The 18,503-nt window shown below is 34.0% G+C and overlaps 1 protein-coding gene across 6 annotated transcripts; it reads right to left on the reverse strand.

Annotated features, from left to right (window-relative positions):
- Positions 1 to 2,403: 2,403 nt before the first annotated feature.
- Positions 2,404 to 13,002, reverse strand: lactb (lactamase, beta). 6 transcript variants are annotated; one of them, XR_015525739.2, is made up of 6 exons: positions 12,531 to 12,982; positions 11,578 to 11,644; positions 10,243 to 10,433; positions 8,021 to 9,604; positions 6,508 to 7,719; positions 2,404 to 3,044 (listed from the first exon to the last, which is right to left on the reverse strand). XR_015525739.2 is itself a non-coding variant. In XM_087310760.2 (6 exons), exons 1-6 carry the CDS (start codon positions 12,876 to 12,878, stop codon positions 2,513 to 2,515), a joined length of 1,623 nt encoding a protein of 540 aa, XP_087166886.1. In that variant the 5' UTR covers positions 12,879 to 12,982; the 3' UTR covers positions 2,404 to 2,512.
- Between the last annotated feature and the right edge of the window lie 5,501 nt (positions 13,003 to 18,503).

Genomic DNA, 18,503 nt, shown 5'->3' on the forward strand with positions numbered 1-18,503 from the left:
GAATTGAATTTTTAAACAAATTTAATTTTATTTGACAGATTTTAGACAAGCTGTAGAAAAATACAAGTATCCCATACATTTTGAAATAAAAAAACTGTCGAGGATAAAAACACAATAAAGCCCTGGGCTTGTTTCCATTGTGGTCATCGCTGTTAAATAAAAAAAAAAAGTATGGGTTTAAAATACAGATAATGCATAAAACAAACAGTACCTGTAAATTTTAAAACAGGAACAAAATTATTCACAAAATACATTCCTGTTTATTATTATTATTATTATTATTTTATTATTATGTTTGGATATAACTTTTAATAATGGCCTGCAGAGAGCAGCAGATGTTTTAAAATATTCAATAAGATTTTTTTTGCCAGAAAGTTTCTCAAACATCTTTACAGATTCCTTGAATACATTTGTATACTGGTTCAAAAACAAACAAACAAAAAAAAAACATTTAATATTACTGAGCAACAGTTATTTATCAATTAAAAATCTCAAAAGAATACATCTGTTCTGTATTTTTAGAAAACAATCATCTGAACGTGTATTAAATATTAACAAAACTAAAGATTCTCAGTTTGTGATGCAGCACTAACTTTGATACACATTTTGGTTTCTCAACGCAGTTGTTTAAGACTTTTTAGTGCTACATATAAACTAAACGCCTCCAAAAATGACAGTGCTACTTTAAATTGTTCTGTCTACTTTCTAAATATTGTCAAACATGTGAAAAAATATGGATTATATCGCTTCAATCAAACACAAAAATGGTAGCGTCCTTACTGTATATGGTCAACAAAAGAAACTGGATGTCGTCTAGTGGTGATGTTTGATACGGCACCCCAAAGAAATTACAAAGAAATTTTTTGAGATATCAACTTGAAATTTGGGATATAATTTGTTAAAATATCAAGCTTTGCTTTTTGATCAATTGTAGGCAAAAAAGTTTTTAAAAACACATTTTGAATAATAAAGTATATTATAATATGTACAATAAATTCGTTTTACAGTTTTCTTAAATTTAAAGGCACATGACTTTTGTTTACTGTTTTTTTGTTTTTGTTATGAGTGAATAATGATGGAAATTGGTTTGAGTTTCCTTGTCTTTTTGGGTTTTACAGTGTACACTAAACAAAAATATGACACTGAACATTTTTTTGTTGGTGTAAGTTTTAAGAATGGCCTGCAGAGAGCAGCAGATGTTTTAAAACATTCAAGATTTTATTTATTTTTTACTAGAAAGTCTCTCAAATGTCTTTATCGTTTCTTGAATACATATTTATAGCAGTTCAAAGCCAAAAAATACATCACAGATATTACTGAGCAACAGTTGTTTATTCATTAAAACCCTCAAAAGATGACATCCATTCTGTATTTTCAGGAAATCAATCGTCTGAAAGTGTATTACATATTAAACAAAACTAAAGATTCTCAGTTTGTGATGCAGCACCAACTTTGATACACATTTTGGTTTCTCAACATAGTTGTTTAAGAGTTTTTAGAGGCTACATTTAAATTAAATACCACTAAAAGTGCCTGTCCTACTTTAAAAAGTGATATCTACTTCCTAAATATTGTCAACAGTTTGCAAAAAATATAAATAATTTAGCTAAAATCATACACAGAAAAGTGGCTGGATGTACTACTGAAAGCTATTTTTTTTAAGATATCAACTTCAATTTGGGAAATAATTTGTTCAAATTTTAAGCTTTGTTTTTCGATCAATTTTAGGCAAAAAATGTTTTTTTTTTAAATTATATTCAATACAATAATATATATAATTAATTTGTTTTACTGTTTTCTTAAACTTAAAGGCATATGACTTTTGTTTTATTTACGTTTTTTATTTTTATTTTGAGTGAATGACGCAAACAACAATATAAGAGAATTCTAAAAGTGCCTGTACTTTAAAATGTGACTTTAAAAATCTACTTCATAAATATTGTCAAAAGTAAAAAAAAAAAAAAGACAAAAGGATAACATCGCTTAAATTAAACACAGAAGTAGGGGGCGTCATTATAATGGTCAAAGTAAACTGGATGTAATCTAGTGGTGATGTTTGGTACTGCACCCACACAAAATACTACTGAAAGCTTAATTTTTGAGATATCAACTTTGATATTTGATATAATATTTATTCAAATATTTAGCTTTGATTTTTAGTCATTTTTAGGCTAAAACATGTTTAGAAAAAATACATTTTATATAACAATGTGTATAAAAATGCATTTGTTTTATTGCCTTCTTAATTTCTCAATTCAACTACAATCCGACAAGTGTTTTCCTTCAAATCAAGGCGGCTTATGGCTCTATGTTTAAAAAGTGGGACCAATAGTTCAGGAGTTAAACAGCGATCATAAACCAAAAAATAAAATAAAATAATAAATAAATCACATAAAACAGCCATGTTTTCATAATACCTTTATTTATCAACATGATAAACAGTTCACATATATGAAATATCTCCAAAAACGAACACTTGGCACAAACATTCATCCAAACTATGTAAACGAAGTCAAGCAGATGTGTTATTATCCTCAGCGCTGATTTTTTCGAACTCGTGCGCGATCTTCAACGCAGTATTATTGAGTCCCACTGACTGCATGTTTGTAATAATGCAGACCACCACACCACGAGGAGGAGGACGATCCGTCGAAATATCCCGTTCAGTTTCTTTAGGCAAAACCAACAGGACGCTACTCGCCCCGACGGCGCCCCCTGTGTGTGAAACGTAATGTCTGCGCTTTCGGCACTCACCGTATTTCTGCAGCTTCTCCACCACCAGCCAGCCCTGCGCATACTGACCATCTCTGTCCCACGATGCTTCTGTTCTGTCCACCGGCGCCCACATGGCTCTGGCAGTGTGCGGTTTGATGAATCCGGGAAGCAGGCCGTCCGCTTCGGTCATCTGGTAGCTGTATAGAAGAGCGTTCCCAAAAAGCAGGAGGTCACCTGCGGTTGACAGGAAACCTCCGCCGGCCCATTTGTAGGAGTTGTCCACATACGGGCAGTTCACAACACGGCCCTTTTTGCTGAAGTGGTAGAATCTGCGGGAAAAACGGGAAATGTGTTAGCAAGCTTTACCTACATGTCACAAAAGTATCCCTGGAAAATGAGTCGTAAGAGTACAATCTTTTTAGGAATAGCCAATTATACATTGCATGGGTCAGAATTATAGGTTTTTTCTTTATGCTAAAGATCATTAGACTGTTAAAGGTGCTGTGTGTAAGTTTTGGACTCTTCTAAAGCATAAAAATACCATAATATGTTTGCAGATATTTAAGAAACATGATAACATTCTTGTTTATCCGAAAAACAATGCTCAAGTCAGATATACTGCCTTAAAACTCAGGGTTACTTGCAGGGGCGGACTGGGACTAAAAAAATCAGCCCTGGCACTGTAGCCACACCAGCCCACATTACCACACCGACACAGCCCCACCCAAGGACACGCACATTCACTACTTATATTGGTGTACAGATGGTAAAATTATACAAGCAGTCCATTATTTAAGAGATATTTAAACATTTAAATGTATGTGACTGGAACAAAAGCAACCCATTTATATATGCAATCATGTCATTCATTTTCTTTTCGGCTTAGTGCCTTTATTAATGTGGGAATCAGCAACTTATCCAGCATATGTTTTACACAGCGGATGCCCTCAAAGCTGCAACCCATTATACTGGGTTACCCAATTCACAATTGGCCTACCCAATTCAGAAGAACACCAAGAAGGAAATCCACGCGAACATGCAAACTCCACACTCAACACCCACTGACCCAGATGAGGCTCAAACCAGCGACTTTCTTGCTCTGAGGCAACAGCACTACCTACTGCGCCATCACACTGACCCTTTTCGAGACTAGTTTAGAAAAATGTTATGTATTTTGCAATGTCTGACTTGACTGCCTTTCCCTTTTTTTTGCACACTGTTTGTTTGACATTCTTGCCAGATTTTAATTACATCTGAGTAGCCCTTAGATTGGGTCGGCCCATCTCGAAACCAGCTGGTTGTTGCCAATTGGGCCAATGCTTAACATTTACTATTATTCTTACTATTATCACCATCATCATCATAATATTCACATCTCGCACAAGATAAAAGCTGCCTACATTTAAAAAAAAAACTATATGAAAAAATAAATAAATAAAATAGGTGACCGGCCTACATTTAAAAAATGGTCCGGCCCTTCTGGCATTTGCCAGAATTGCCAGATGGCCAGTCCGCCCCTGGTTACTTGCCAGAACGGCATATTTAATTCATTTACTCAGAAAGGCTCTAAAAGCATGCATTCGTGACCGAACATGTAATCTCCGATGGACATCACAGCCACAAAATGATGAGACATGGATTCAGAGTTCCACATGAGGTTATTAATTAGCGAATAATATACATATTACGAACGTAAACATTAGGTGAGCAGGTTGCAAATGTAACCACGTGTCCCAACAACAAGCTGCGTGATGACATTTGCAGTGGCGATCAATTTGGCGGTTTGCACCAGACTAAACACGACAGAAATTTACATATAGCCATTTAGAAGCACAGAATAGTGCACTCACTGCACTCCAACGAAATTGTAAGGTTTATAATCTAATTAATACATATTAAACCTCCTTAACATCATAAATTGGGTTTGCACTGTCACACTTTTAAAGTTCAATTTCACATGATTTATTTTCAAGATCTGAGATAAACTATCTGCGGCTGCTTTCAGTAGTATGGCATTAAATGTCACGCAAAATGGCATTTAAACTCACATTATTGGTATTTAACACTGAATAAAGCACATGAGGTATAGCGGAGGTGATCATAGTTTATCATGTTGTTCACCTGTGAAAAATAGAAGCCGTTTCTATAATATAAATTTCAGATGTTTGTTAAACAAAAACTCCTTTTAGTATGGAAAATATTTCCTTTTATCATGTGGCATTGCTTTTAGAAAACTGTTCAAATCAGCCTTTAGGCTCGATAGTTAGGCACACTCAATCAGGTCAATCTGGCAACCTGTGCTTATGTGAACTTGTGAGAGGAGAAGCGAGTGAAAATGTGTTTTTATCCAGGAGTGCAATACCTAGTTCAACCACTGGGTGTCAAACTTACATACTGCATACTTAATAAGTAATAATGTTCTATTATGGTAGCTGGTTTTCTACTGTAAACATAAAAAAACAACATTTTTGATCATCAGTATGCATTGGTAAAAACTTAATTTGAAAAAAAAAAAGAATTGGGGGATTTATTATTTTTTTGAAAAAAAAAATTCAAATGATCTGTATACAATGTTACCAAATCATCATACTTTACATAATTATTTACAATATTATTTCAAATACACTTAAAATAATACATTTTAAAAAGTGAATAAATGAATAAAAAACAACCAAGTAATAATAATAATATTAAAAATAAAAATAATAATATTTAAAAAATATTAATAATTTTAAAAATAAATATATAAATCACTTTGTTTCTGATTTATTACATTTAAGATGAAAGCTAAATGTTCTATAAAGATATAGAGCAGGGGTCACCAATCTTGTTCCTGGAGGGTTTAGCTCCAACTTGCCTCAACACACCTGCCTGGGTGTTTCAGGTATACATAGTAAGACCTTGATTAGCTTGTTCAGGTGTGATTGATTAGGGTTGGAGCTAAAAATCTGCAGGACACCGGCCCTCAAGGAACAAGTTTGGTGATCCCTGATATGGAAGGAGGCTGTCAGGTAAAAATCTTCTTGACTGTTTTAGAGCCTCTGCAGGTCATTCTTGAAAGCTACACCCCCCCCAAAAAAATCTATTTGTATGTTTAATATCGTAACTAAAATGCACATGTATGAAACACCAAAGCATTCCATTTCAACCCATTTAGATTAAGTGCAATATTTAAGGGTATAGGGTGCTATTCTCTTATATATAAGGGTACATACTTTTTTTTTTGTAATAACAAAAATATACATTTTCAGGTATGTTTATAATAATTTGTAGACATGTTATTTTTTTCTTTTTATCTTTAGAAGAGTTACAAGGACTAATAATTATTTTGTGGAATAACATTTGAAGTTTTCATTTGTAATGATTGGAAAAAAAGCTTATTTGTTTAAACATTTCTAAATGGCGTTATATGTAAATGAAACATAAAAGAAATATTATCACAGCTGTGTAGACTGAAACAAATGTTATCATTTTACGCAAACACACTAACAAAATCCAGTAAATCCCGAGAAAACTAGAATTTAAGAGTTTCTAAAGTTTTTAAAAGCTATTTTTATTTTGTCTCAACAGTCTTGGTTTTAGATACCAATAAACACTGCTCTACAAAACGTAACTGGTCATGGTTTGGCAAACATAACTGATCACGTAACTTAATGAACTGAACTCGTATTATATTTATATTAGACTTTATATTTACGTTTCATTCATGTATTTCACATGAGAAAAAAAACAATGATTCATATGTCTGTTGATTTGTGTTCATCATGATTGCATTTGCGCAGTGTCTTTTACCTGGCGCGGTTGTATATTATGGGGTCGTTTTCATCTGGAACGGTGTTCATCATGCCCAGCTCCCGAAACATGGCCATCATGTGGTCGAGGAAGCTCTGATTGGCTGCTCGCTCCACCACAGCGCTCAGCAGACTGAAGGCATGGGTGGAGTACAGGAACGTTGAACCTACAGCGGTCCAATAAAGCAGAATTAAGCTCAAACTACAAACCCAAAAAAAATTTTTGACTATCTTTTAGAATGTTATTACATTTATATCCATATTTACCTACAGATATATGGTACACAGAGCTTTTTAGATTGGATATACGAAAATATTAAACATGAGAAGGTGCAGAATAAAATTAAGTTAATAAAATGAATGACTATAAAATAGAGAATATTGTAATAAACTACTATAATCATGAAATAACTTATGTAAATCAAAGTCAAATCTAATAATACAGACTTGTTGCTTTTGAATGGCTAATTGCGTGTTCACGTCTTAGCCCATTCTGTGGTACCCAATCGCATCTAACTTTTACGTAATTGACAAAAAAGTATAAAGAAACAATTTCCAATGTTCACATTTACAATTCTTAATATATATATATATATATATATATATATATATATATATATATATATATATATATATATTTTTTTTTTTTTTTTTTTTGATGCTCAATAGAGGTTGGCAATCAGAACAAAATAAAATTGAAAAGGTACTAGAATATCTCATTTAAACCATTTTGATACAGTCCACAGTTAGCAAGTGAACTGCTTTTACGTTTGAATATCAAAAAAGCATCATCCCAGCAGGCACAGGACGTCAGATTGACGTTGTGCCCCAACGTCATGGGATGTTGTAGTTTGTTTGGAAATGAAAATCGGGTTGACGTTAGAACTCAACATCAGGCCGATGTCAATATTCAACGTCCAACCTAAAATCAACAAAATATCGAATATGTCTAATGATGTTACAGCTTAACGTTGCGTGTAAGTTACCACTTTGACGTCTATCAGACTTTGGATTTTGGTTGCCATACCTGATGAATAAATGTCAGTATTTTACGTCAATATGACGTTGGTTTAAGATGTTGGCTTGACGTTGGATTCATGTCACTTTCCAACACAACCTAAAATCAACTAAATATCAACATCATTTGACAAAGTTATTGGACGTCAAAATAGCTTTGTCCTTGGACGCTGGCTAAACATTGAATTTTGGTCACCTGACATCACGACCTAAATCTAACCTAATTTCAATGTCTAATGATGTTACAGCTTAACGTTGCGTGTAAGTTACCACTTTGACGTCTATCAGACTTTGGATTTTGGTTGCCATACCTGATGAATAAATGTCAGTATTTGACGTCAATATGACGTTGGTTTAAGATGTTGGCTTGACGTTGGATTTATGTCACTTTCCAACACAACCTAAAATCAACTAAATATCAACATCATTTGACAAAGTTATTGGACGTCAAAATAGCTTTGTCCTTGGACGCTGGCTAGACATTGAATTTTGGTCACCTGACATCACGACCTAAATCTAACCGAATATCAATGTCTAATGATGTTACAGCTTGACGTTGTGTGTACGTTACCACTATGACGTCTATCAGACTTTGGATTTTGGTTGCCATACCTGATGAATAAATGTCAGTATTTGACGTCAACATGACGTTGGTTTAAGATGTTGGCTCGACGTTGGATTTTGGTCACTTTCCAACACAACTTAAAATCAACTAAATATCAACATTATTTGACGTCAAAATAACACTGTCCTTAGACGCTGGCTAGACATTGAGTTTTGGTCACCTGATGTCATACCTAAATCTAACCTAATATCAACATCTAATGATGTAAAAGCTTGACGTTGTGTGGCCGTTACCACTATGGCATCTATCAGACGCAGGATTTTGGTTGCCAAGCCTGACGAATGAATCTCGCTATTTGACGTCAATATAACATTCGTTAAAGATGTTTTCTCAACGTTCGGTTTTGGTCACTTTCCAACACAACCTAAAATCAACATCATTTGACGTTATTATTGAACGCCAAAATAACACTGTGCTTAGATGCTGGCTAGACATTAATTTTTGGTCACCTGACATCACAACCTGAATCTAACCTAATATCAAGGTTTAATGATGTTACAGCTTGACGTTGCGTGGAAGTTACCACTATAACGTCTATCAGACGTTGCATTTTGTGTTTGTCGAACCTGATGAATAAATGTCAGTATTTGATGTCAGTATGACGTTGGTTTAAGATGTTGGCTCGACGTTGGATTTTGGTCACTTTCCAACACAACCTAAAATCAACTAAATATCAATGTTATTCAATGTCAAAATAACGTCCTTAGACGCTGGCTAGACATTGAATTTTGGTCACCTGATGTCATAACTTAAATCCAACCTACTATCAACATCTAATGATGTTAAAGGTTGACGTTGTATTGGCGCTACCACTATGATGTCTATCAGACGTTGGATTTTGGTTGCCAAGCCTGACAAATATGTCAGTATTTGACGTCAATATGACATCGGTTTAAGATGTTGGCTCGACATTGGATTTTGGTCACTTTCCATCAGAACCTAAAATCAATCAAATATAAAGGTCATTTGATGTCATTATTGGATGTCCTAATAACATTGTCCTTATAAGCTGGCTAGACATTGACATTGGATCACCTGACGTCACAACCAAAATCTAACCTAATATTAATGTCGTTGTGTGCCTGCTGGGTTAGTCTTTGCAATCAAATGTGGTTCTACAACAATATATATGCAGACGAGAAAACGTACCGGGTTTGAAAATGAGAGGATCGTCTTTGAATAAGTCCAGAGCCTGGATAACGCTCTCGAAGTTATCTTTGAGGTAATACTCCTCCTGTTCAAACTCCTTTTTCCGTCGGCCTCCTTTAGCTTCTTTGCTTTTCGAGTTGTTGTCGTCCGCTTTTAGCTTTTCTTTGTTTTCCTTCTTCTCCTTTTTCTCCAGGGGCTTCAGAAGGCGCTTCGCTTTCTCTCTGTCGTCCCTCACCTTTTGAGCATCCTTTTCATAGTGACGGATGCCGCTCAAGTGGGACAGGAGCATGCGAGGCGTTATTGTGACCTGGTTTAAAGACAACAGGGAGAACAGTAAAGCGACTGATATCCTCAATGTCAAGTACCTCAGTTATTCAGGATGTAAAACAAGTTCAATACACAAGTAGAAGTTAGTGAACGTCCTGACTCCACTCTGAAGCAAGAAGCATTTAGATAAATACGCAATCATTTATTCCATGGTCATTGTATAAATTTCTTAAAATAATAATATTACTGGGGGTGGTACAGTGCCTCAGTGGTTAGCACTGTTGCCTCACAGCAAGAAGAACACTGGTTTGATTCCCAGCTGGGTTGGTTGGCATTTCTGTGTGGAGTTTGCATGTTCTCCCCAAACACATGCACTTTAGTTGAATTGGGAAAACAAAGTTCGCTGTAGTGTGTGTGTGAATAAGTGTGGGTGTTTCCCAGTAATGGGTTGCAGCTGGAAGGGCATCCGCTGCATAAAACATATGCTGTAATAGCTGGCGGTTCCTTCAGCTGTGGTGACCCCTGATAAATAAGAGGCTAAGCCGAAGAAAAATGAATAAATGAATATTGCAGGTTACACACTATGGTCATTTGAATTATTACTACTGCGATATCGATGCTCAAACAATACATTGTGCAGCCCTAATTACAAGCGTCTTCTGTAATGGACGCACTCACATTCTCTCCTTCGAACTGTTTCTCTGGGAACTCCGGGACGTATTTCTGGACTGGAGCGTCCAGATCGATCTTGCCATCCTGCCAGAGTCTGGCGACTGCCGCTGCCGTCAGAGGTTTACTGATGCTGGCGATTCTCATCACTGTGTCTGGACCACAAGGCACTCGGTTCTCCAGATCCGCATAACCCAGCCCTGAGAGAGTAAATGCACAGGTACTGTACACATAATAGTTCTAATAACTAATTTATAATAACTGATTTCTTTTATCTAACCATGATGACAGTACATCATAAACTAGATATGTTTCAAGATACTAGTATTCAGCTTAAAATGACATTTAAAGGCTTAACTAGGTTAATTAGGAAAGTCATTGTTTAACAGTAGTTTGTTCTATAGACAATTGAAAAAAAAATTGCTTAAGAGTTAAAAATATTGTAATAAATGCTAAAAATATTGACCTTAAAATTATTATTTTTTAAAAACTACCTTAATTTATTTTTTATGCATTTATTATTATTTTTTATTTTTTCCTTCCAAATTTGCATTTTTTTCTATTATTATTACTTTTCTTTTTTATTATCTTTCTTTAGGCAGTGTATTTAGGGTTTGTTGAAGTGGGTTTATATATATCTGTATAAACAATGTAATTTGTACTTGGCGTAAATATAAAGGAAAAAAAAACTACATTTATTCTAGCCAAAATTAAAAAAGATTTCTCCAGAAGAAAAGATATTAATGGAATTACTGTGAAATCTTTAATTAAACCAGTAAATAAGACTTTAGGAATACATTTAAAAAAGAATAAATCTTTCACAGGAGGGCTAATAGTTCTGCCCTCAACTGTACATGCACTGTAAAAGATGCTGGGTTCTACACAATTCCTTCATGTTTTCCCAACACAAACTGATTGAGTTGATTGATTGTTTTTACAAATTTAATTGGATTGAACATGAAACAATTGAGTAGTGCCCAAAATACCTTTCAAGATTGAGTTTATTTTAAGGAAGTTTGAATGAGCCGAAAAAACTCTTTTTGTGTCTGTGTGTGTGTGTGTGTGTGTGTGTGTGTGTAGCAAAGGCCAACTAGTGAGTGCTGTGCAGGGAAACCTCACTCCTCTGACCTATAAAGGTGATCTAGTGATAGATACTAGAGGCCATGGTCTTAAGCCTCCTTGGTAGAGCACCTGACTCCCATGCGGAAGGTTACCTGATTAAAACCAGCTCAAAGTGGTTTGAGTGGCGTTGAACCGGCGGGGTTGCATGTGCTCATAATATGTTTAATTAAGCATGCAGTCAGTAGTACAGATGATCTCAGTGTGCTCTGAATGACTTCATACCTTCACACCAAACTGTTCTGCCATTCACTGAAACTCCAACAACCATCCCTGGAGCTCCAACTTCATCCTGAAAGATGACAAGACTTCTCTTTAGGCCGTTCTGCACTATAAACATTTTATTTTTAATAGATAAAAAAAAATCCCGCTCTCTGCACTATAAATATGTGTGCGCTATGAAATATGTGTATGAGTGAGTTGGGGATGTTTTCTGTCTGACGGATGAATATAGTCTGGATACCCATTCATTTCCTATGGCAGTCACTTTTGACCGGGAACACCACAAGTTTAACAAGGTTGAATAAAACACTCAACATTCAATGAAAGAGGCGATCATAAATTTTATATGTTCAAGTGCATAGTGCGGAGGATATAATAAGGCCTTGAGGCAATCAGATTTAAATCACAATATTTATGAGTGTTTTAAATACTTAATCAGTCAGATTTGACCCGAACACAGGAAGATTTATCTGCGTTATAACAAAAGCATTTTAAAACGATGCATTTTTATAAATAATAGTCAAAATAAAACATTAGATGCAACAAATCTCTGCTACAATATTTCTCTGTTTAAAATGGGCAAGAACAAAAGTATTGATCAGTTGTTGCTAAATATTATTCATATATTTAATCTAATATAATGATAACATGAATAAAAGCAGTGTTCTTTAAAAAATATATGGCAATTTATTTAAGATCAGTGTGTTTTAGATTGCAGGAAAAAGTTATTTGTTTTAATTAAACAAACACATATTTAAATTGATTTATCATTAAGATAATAAATGTTGTTTTGATGTCACAAGTTACAGTACTTACATGCAGTTTCAGACCGAATGTTCAAAGTAGCATGGCAAATAACACTGGGACCGTTTAAATGAACGAATGTGCGAATATAAAACCAAATTTACCTCAATTAAAAAGTAAACTAAATGGTTCTCAGATACCTGTAACGTTACCTTTATCCGCTGCAGCAGGTCTCTGCTCTTTTCTATGGCGGCGGTGTATTTACACACAATATGATGTCCGCCTGTCTTCTGCTCGGCACATTCACACTGTTCGGGCAGAAAAGAGCGATAATTCAAGCCCAGAGCCAAAACAAACCCCGTCCCGAGACCGAACACCCACAAAAGCGAGTGCTTTGGAGCGTCTTTAGCTCTTCTGGACGCTGAAGTGAAGCTCTTCATCAGCTGATCCCTCAACTTCACTCTCCGTGTCAACAAACACACAAAAGGCTGTGATTTATGGACGCTAGATTTACATTCAGCGCTAATGAGGCGCCGCGATAAACACAGCAAACGAGACATGACGGTTTTACGGCGTGTAATGGCTGTGTAAGGGTAAAAAGAGGTAAAAGAGTGCAAGAAAAAGAGAAGAGTTCCCGTCAGAACTCCACACACAAGAGGCGACTGTCCAACAGCTGACTGATTTACAGAATAGAAGTCCGTTTTTTAAATAATCTAAATTACACTTTACTTGACATAATTATATTATTATTATTAAATATAATATTATTTAAAAGCGTTAAACATCATAAACATAATACTTTTAATATTAATAATAATATACGTTTACTATTACTTTTTGACACCTACATATATATTAATTTCCTATAAATGTATTCCTTTTAATAATTTTGATCCTTTAAATAACATTTTTTACATAATGCAATTGTTTGTTAATAAAATACTGAAATATCTATATACGGAAGGCAGTTTTTCTTTAATTATTATTAGTTTTGATAAGTCTGTAATAAGAAACAACATTTACTTTGATGCATTATTGTAACTTCCATCTGCACACGTACACATTTCTCAGTATATACATACAAAAAACAATCGGTAATCATTCAAATATACCCACCTAAATATAATTACATACATTTCAATGGAAGCAAGTCCTGCAGGTCATTCATAAAAAAAGCGTTAGTAAATGAATAAATAAACAGTGAAATAAATATTAGTCAACGTTCATGACACTCAAAATGTCTTTTAAATTGAAAGCAGATAAAGCTATGGCTAATTGGCTGGTTTCTCAGCTTGCGTACAACGTCAGCCAATCAGATGTACGTATTTCTATCTTGACAGCAGGTCCCGCCTCCTCAGCCATACTGCGGTCAACAAACTTATGATTATTATTATCATTCAGTACACGCACGAGCGAGCAGTCACAGTTTGCGAATAAATATGAAAATAAACATCACTTAACACAGCCTACAGGCAGTTTAAAGTGAGCTACAGAGTATTGTGTCGTGTTTACGGACAGTAAGGATCACTGAACATCCCACTTTGTGTTATAATCATAGACTGTAAAATATAATATTAAAATGGAGCAGCGGAAGGCACATGCTCATGCTTTCTGCACAGGTGAATTCAGTTCTGTCAGATCAGTCCTTCATTTTGGTTTTTAAATCTACAGAAGATCTGGATTTCAGGACCAGTTCACCTTGCCAGAGGCTCCTCGGGCTCTGTGTGAACTATACAACAGTGTTCAGGTAGTTTATACATAAAATAATAATAATAAAATAATAATAATAATAATAATAAAAACCAGGACTTTAATTCATAACATATCAGTATTGTTTTGCAATAACTATAATTCTATACATGGTTAAGTTATACTTTAAATAAATTTTCACTTTGTACATATAAAATGTAATGTATTTTATGTGCTGCTTTTTATATGAATAACTCGTGTGTGTGTGTGTGTGTGTGTGTGTATATATATATATATATATATATATATATATATATATATATATGTGTGTGTGTGTGTGTGTGTGTGTGTGTGTACACAAAACAAATAAATCATACAATAGTTTTTGGTTATTATAATTATTATAATGTATGAATTGGCATTTATAAAATAATTCAGTTATTTAAATGTATTAGCTGTTATAAAGTATTTATACTCACACTTTCACACAAAAGTAAATATAAAATTTTTTTTAAGTATTTTTGTAAACAAAAAATAATATAGTTTTTTAATTTTTGGGTCGTTTTGAGAACAATTTACTGAATTATATTTTAATATATTTATATATCCACCTGCATGCCTTACAAATATAGTATTATATAATGTAATAAAATGCTACTACTACCACCACCACTAATAATAATAATAATGAACAAAAACAATTAAACAACACACACAAATTAACTATGGACAATTTTTATTACCCAATTCACCTACACCACATGCCTTTGGACTGGGGGGAAACCGGAGCACCCGGAGGAAACCCACGCCAACACAAGGACAACATGCAAACTCCACACAGAAATGCCAACTGACCCAGCCAGGACTTGAACCAGCGACCTTCCAGCTTTGAGGCGACAGTCCTAACCACTGAACAATAATATTACTTTATACAATGATGACCATGTTGTTTTATGTTTAATTGTTCAATCCCTGTACCTGAATACTGTCCGAAAACCGTAAAGCAGCGTTTACTCATCTTTGCTCTGTTGCAGTTTTATACAGTACTGTGCAAAAAACTTGGGCCACTAGTATTTTCACCAAAGAAAAAGACTTAAAGTAGGTTATTTCTGTAGCATGTCAGTTGTAAATATCAATTGACCTAAGCTACCTGAAAAACCACTGGCAAGTGCACCAAGTGTTTTAAATGTAAAGTGTGGTCATACCAAATGTAGTTATGATTATATAAGTTAATTGATAAATCAAATGTATTTATGCATTATTTTCAAAAGCATTTTTACACAAGTGCCTAAAACTTTGAACAGTACTGTAGCTGTCAGACTTCTTGTGCAGACAACAATCTCACAGTATAATTACAATTGATGAAAATGTTGTTTGGAAATGTAAATTAATATTTCTCTACGTCGCGCATTTTAAATCCTTTAAAACATGGCAACTTTTTGATTATCCACTGCTTATTGCACACTCAGAATCAGAATTACTATACTATTTAAAATTTTATATATTTATTTAATTTTATATGTTTAAATATGGTGAGGCAGTAGTGCCGTAGGTAGTGCTGTCGCCTCACAGCAAGAAGGTCGCTGGTTCGAACCTCGGCTCACTTGGCGTTTCTGTGTGGAGTTTGCATGTTCTCCCTGCCTTCGCGTGAGTTTCCTCCGCGTGCTCCGGTTTCCCCCACAGTCCAAAGACATGCGGTACAGGTGAATTGGGTAGGCTAAATTGTCCGTAGTGTATGAGTGTGTGTGTGGATGTTTCCCAGGGATGGATTGCGGCTGGAAGGGCATCCGCTGCGTAAAAACTTGCTGGATAAGTTGGCGGTTCATTCCGCTGTGGCGACCCCGGATTAATAAAGGGACTAAGCCGACAAGAAAATGAATGAATGATTGTTTAAATATTTGTATATTTAATGATTATGCTACAAATATTATCTGATCAAGTTTCATATTTTTATACAGTATAGAATTTTAGATTTGGTTAGATTACTTATTTTACTTTCATTTATTTTATATTTACATTCATTTTACATTTGTAATTCAGCCAATTACAAATATTTACTCTTACCACATGATTAGATTTACTATTATTAAATTCAATTACATATTTGAACAAACACAATCGTATATAGGGTTCAATTTAATCTCAAACATTTATATTTGATAAATGTCATGCATGTAAAAATTCTCATGCACAGAAATGTAGTACACGTTTACATTACAAAATGTATTTTAACAAGCATTATGCTGCTATATAAATATCTTTAACATCTATTAACAATTCTGTTATTAATGTGTGGCTACGCTTTCATTTTGAATACATTAATATATTTAATAAACTAAATTTCCATTTTAAAAAAGCATATTTGGTTTGCAATTTATCTTTAATCCGCACTCTGTGGATTCCACCAAGATGATCCAGCATTTTTCAGCTCTAAGCTCTAGAATACAGTTTACATCTGCCATCAAATCGGCAGTCAAAACACTGAGAAACGTCACCTTGGCATCATCATGCAACGGCACAAATGTTGCATCAGCCTGAACAGAAGCAAGACTCGTGTCGTGTGGTTTTGTAATCGAGCTGTTTTAACTGCCAGTTTGTTCATTCAGCTGTCACAACAAGACTACAATCGAAATCTTACAATCAAAAAGTGCGTCCAATAGCGCAAAACTACACAGTTTTACACAATTCTGTGGTATAAATAGTGCACTTTAAATAATCGGATAATGCGCTCACTCAACCAATAAATGTAAATACATAACGTCGAACACTTAATATTTCATTTATATTTAAAACCCTTTATAGTAAATCTAAAAATGATGTCAAGGTGCAAACATTTAGATCTTAAAACCCCACAAATGACTGAAAACCTCGACTGAAATCCTGTTTCTCATTGACTGTTGGCCTTATTTAATTTATTGCACTTCTCTATGATATGGATATTGCATGTGCTATTATCATGATAACGATACCTTTCCGTGCAATATATTGTGCAGCGCAACCAAGCATTAATGCAAATGCAGCAGCAAACATTAACCACTTCCTTGATTGTTTACTTTTTACTTGTTTGTTTATTTGTTACTTGCTTATTTGTTTACTTTTGTTTAGTTGTTTGTTTACTTGTTTGTTTACTTTAGTCACTTGTTTGTTTGGCTACTTGTTTAGTTGTTTGTTTAATTGTTTATTAGTTTGTTTAGTTACTTGTTTACTTGTTTAGTGACATGTTTGTTTGTTTACTTGTTTAGTCACTTGTTTACTTTAGTTGTTTGTTTGTTTGTTTGTTTAATTGTTTGTTTAGTTACTTGTTCGTTTGCTTGTTTATTTACTAGTTTGTTTACTTTAGTTGTTTGTTTAGCTACATGTTTGTTTACTTGTTTAGTTACTGTTTGTTTACTTTAGTTACTTGTTTAGTTGTTTGTCTGTTTAATTGTTTATTAGTTTGTTTAGTTACTTGTTTAGTGACATGTTTGTTTGTTTACTTGTTTAGTCACTATGTTTGTTTACTTTAGTTACTTGTTTGTTTGCTTACTTTAGTTGTTTGTTTAATTGTTTTAGTTACTTGTTCGTTTGCTTCCTTAGTTACTTGTTTGTATGTTTATTTTAGTTACTTTAGTTGTTTGTTTAGCAACTTTTACTGTTTACTTGTTTTAGTTACTTGTTTGTTTAGTTACCCATTTAGTTGTTTGTGTAGTTCCTTACTTGTTTGTTTAGTTACTTGTTTTAGTTACCTATGTAGTTGTTTGTTTAGTTGTTTGTGTAGTTGCTTACTTGTTTGTTTAGTTACTTGTTTTAGTTACCTATTTAGTTGTTTGTTTAGTTACTCGTTTAGTGGTTTGTGTAGTTGTTTGTTTGTTTACTTGTTTGTTAACTTAAGTTACTTGTATTTACTACTTTAGTTATTTGTTTGTTTACTTGTTTAGTTCTTTGTTTACTTCTTTAGTCACTTGTTTGTTTACTTGTTTAGTCACTTGTTTGTCTACTTGTTAAGTTCTTATTTAGTTACTTTTTTAGCTGCTTGTTTTGTTGCTGGTTTACTTGTTTGTTTAGTTACTTGTTTGTCTACTTGTTTCGTTCTTATTTAGTTACTTGATTAGTTGTTTGTTTTGTTGCTGGTTTGCTTGTTTGTTTAGTTACTGTTTGTTTACTTTTTAACGCCATATCAGAAGCATTAGCTATATTATTCAAGGCAACACTTGTACTAAGTATTCAAAATAAAATGTACAATCATAACTTTCTTAAACACAGACAAATAACAACGCTCAAAAGTCATAGAAGTTACAGTTTGATCAAGATAAATATTGTAAAATTCCTCCCCAGAAGACCAACTATTAATAATCACAGGTAGCAGAGAGTGAGATTAATTAACATATTAGGCAACATCCTCATGATTATTGTGAAAAGATAATGAACAAACACAAAGAGGAAACCAAACTCACCTCTTTAGTGCTCAGGAAATGCTGAAAGCAGAAGCATCAACTCTTTACAAACAGACACCAGGC

Source organism: Danio rerio, chromosome 25, assembly GCF_052040795.2.
Source record: "Danio rerio strain M-AB ecotype USA chromosome 25, GRCz13ab, whole genome shotgun sequence".
Lineage (NCBI taxonomy): Eukaryota > Metazoa > Chordata > Actinopteri > Cypriniformes > Danionidae > Danio > Danio rerio.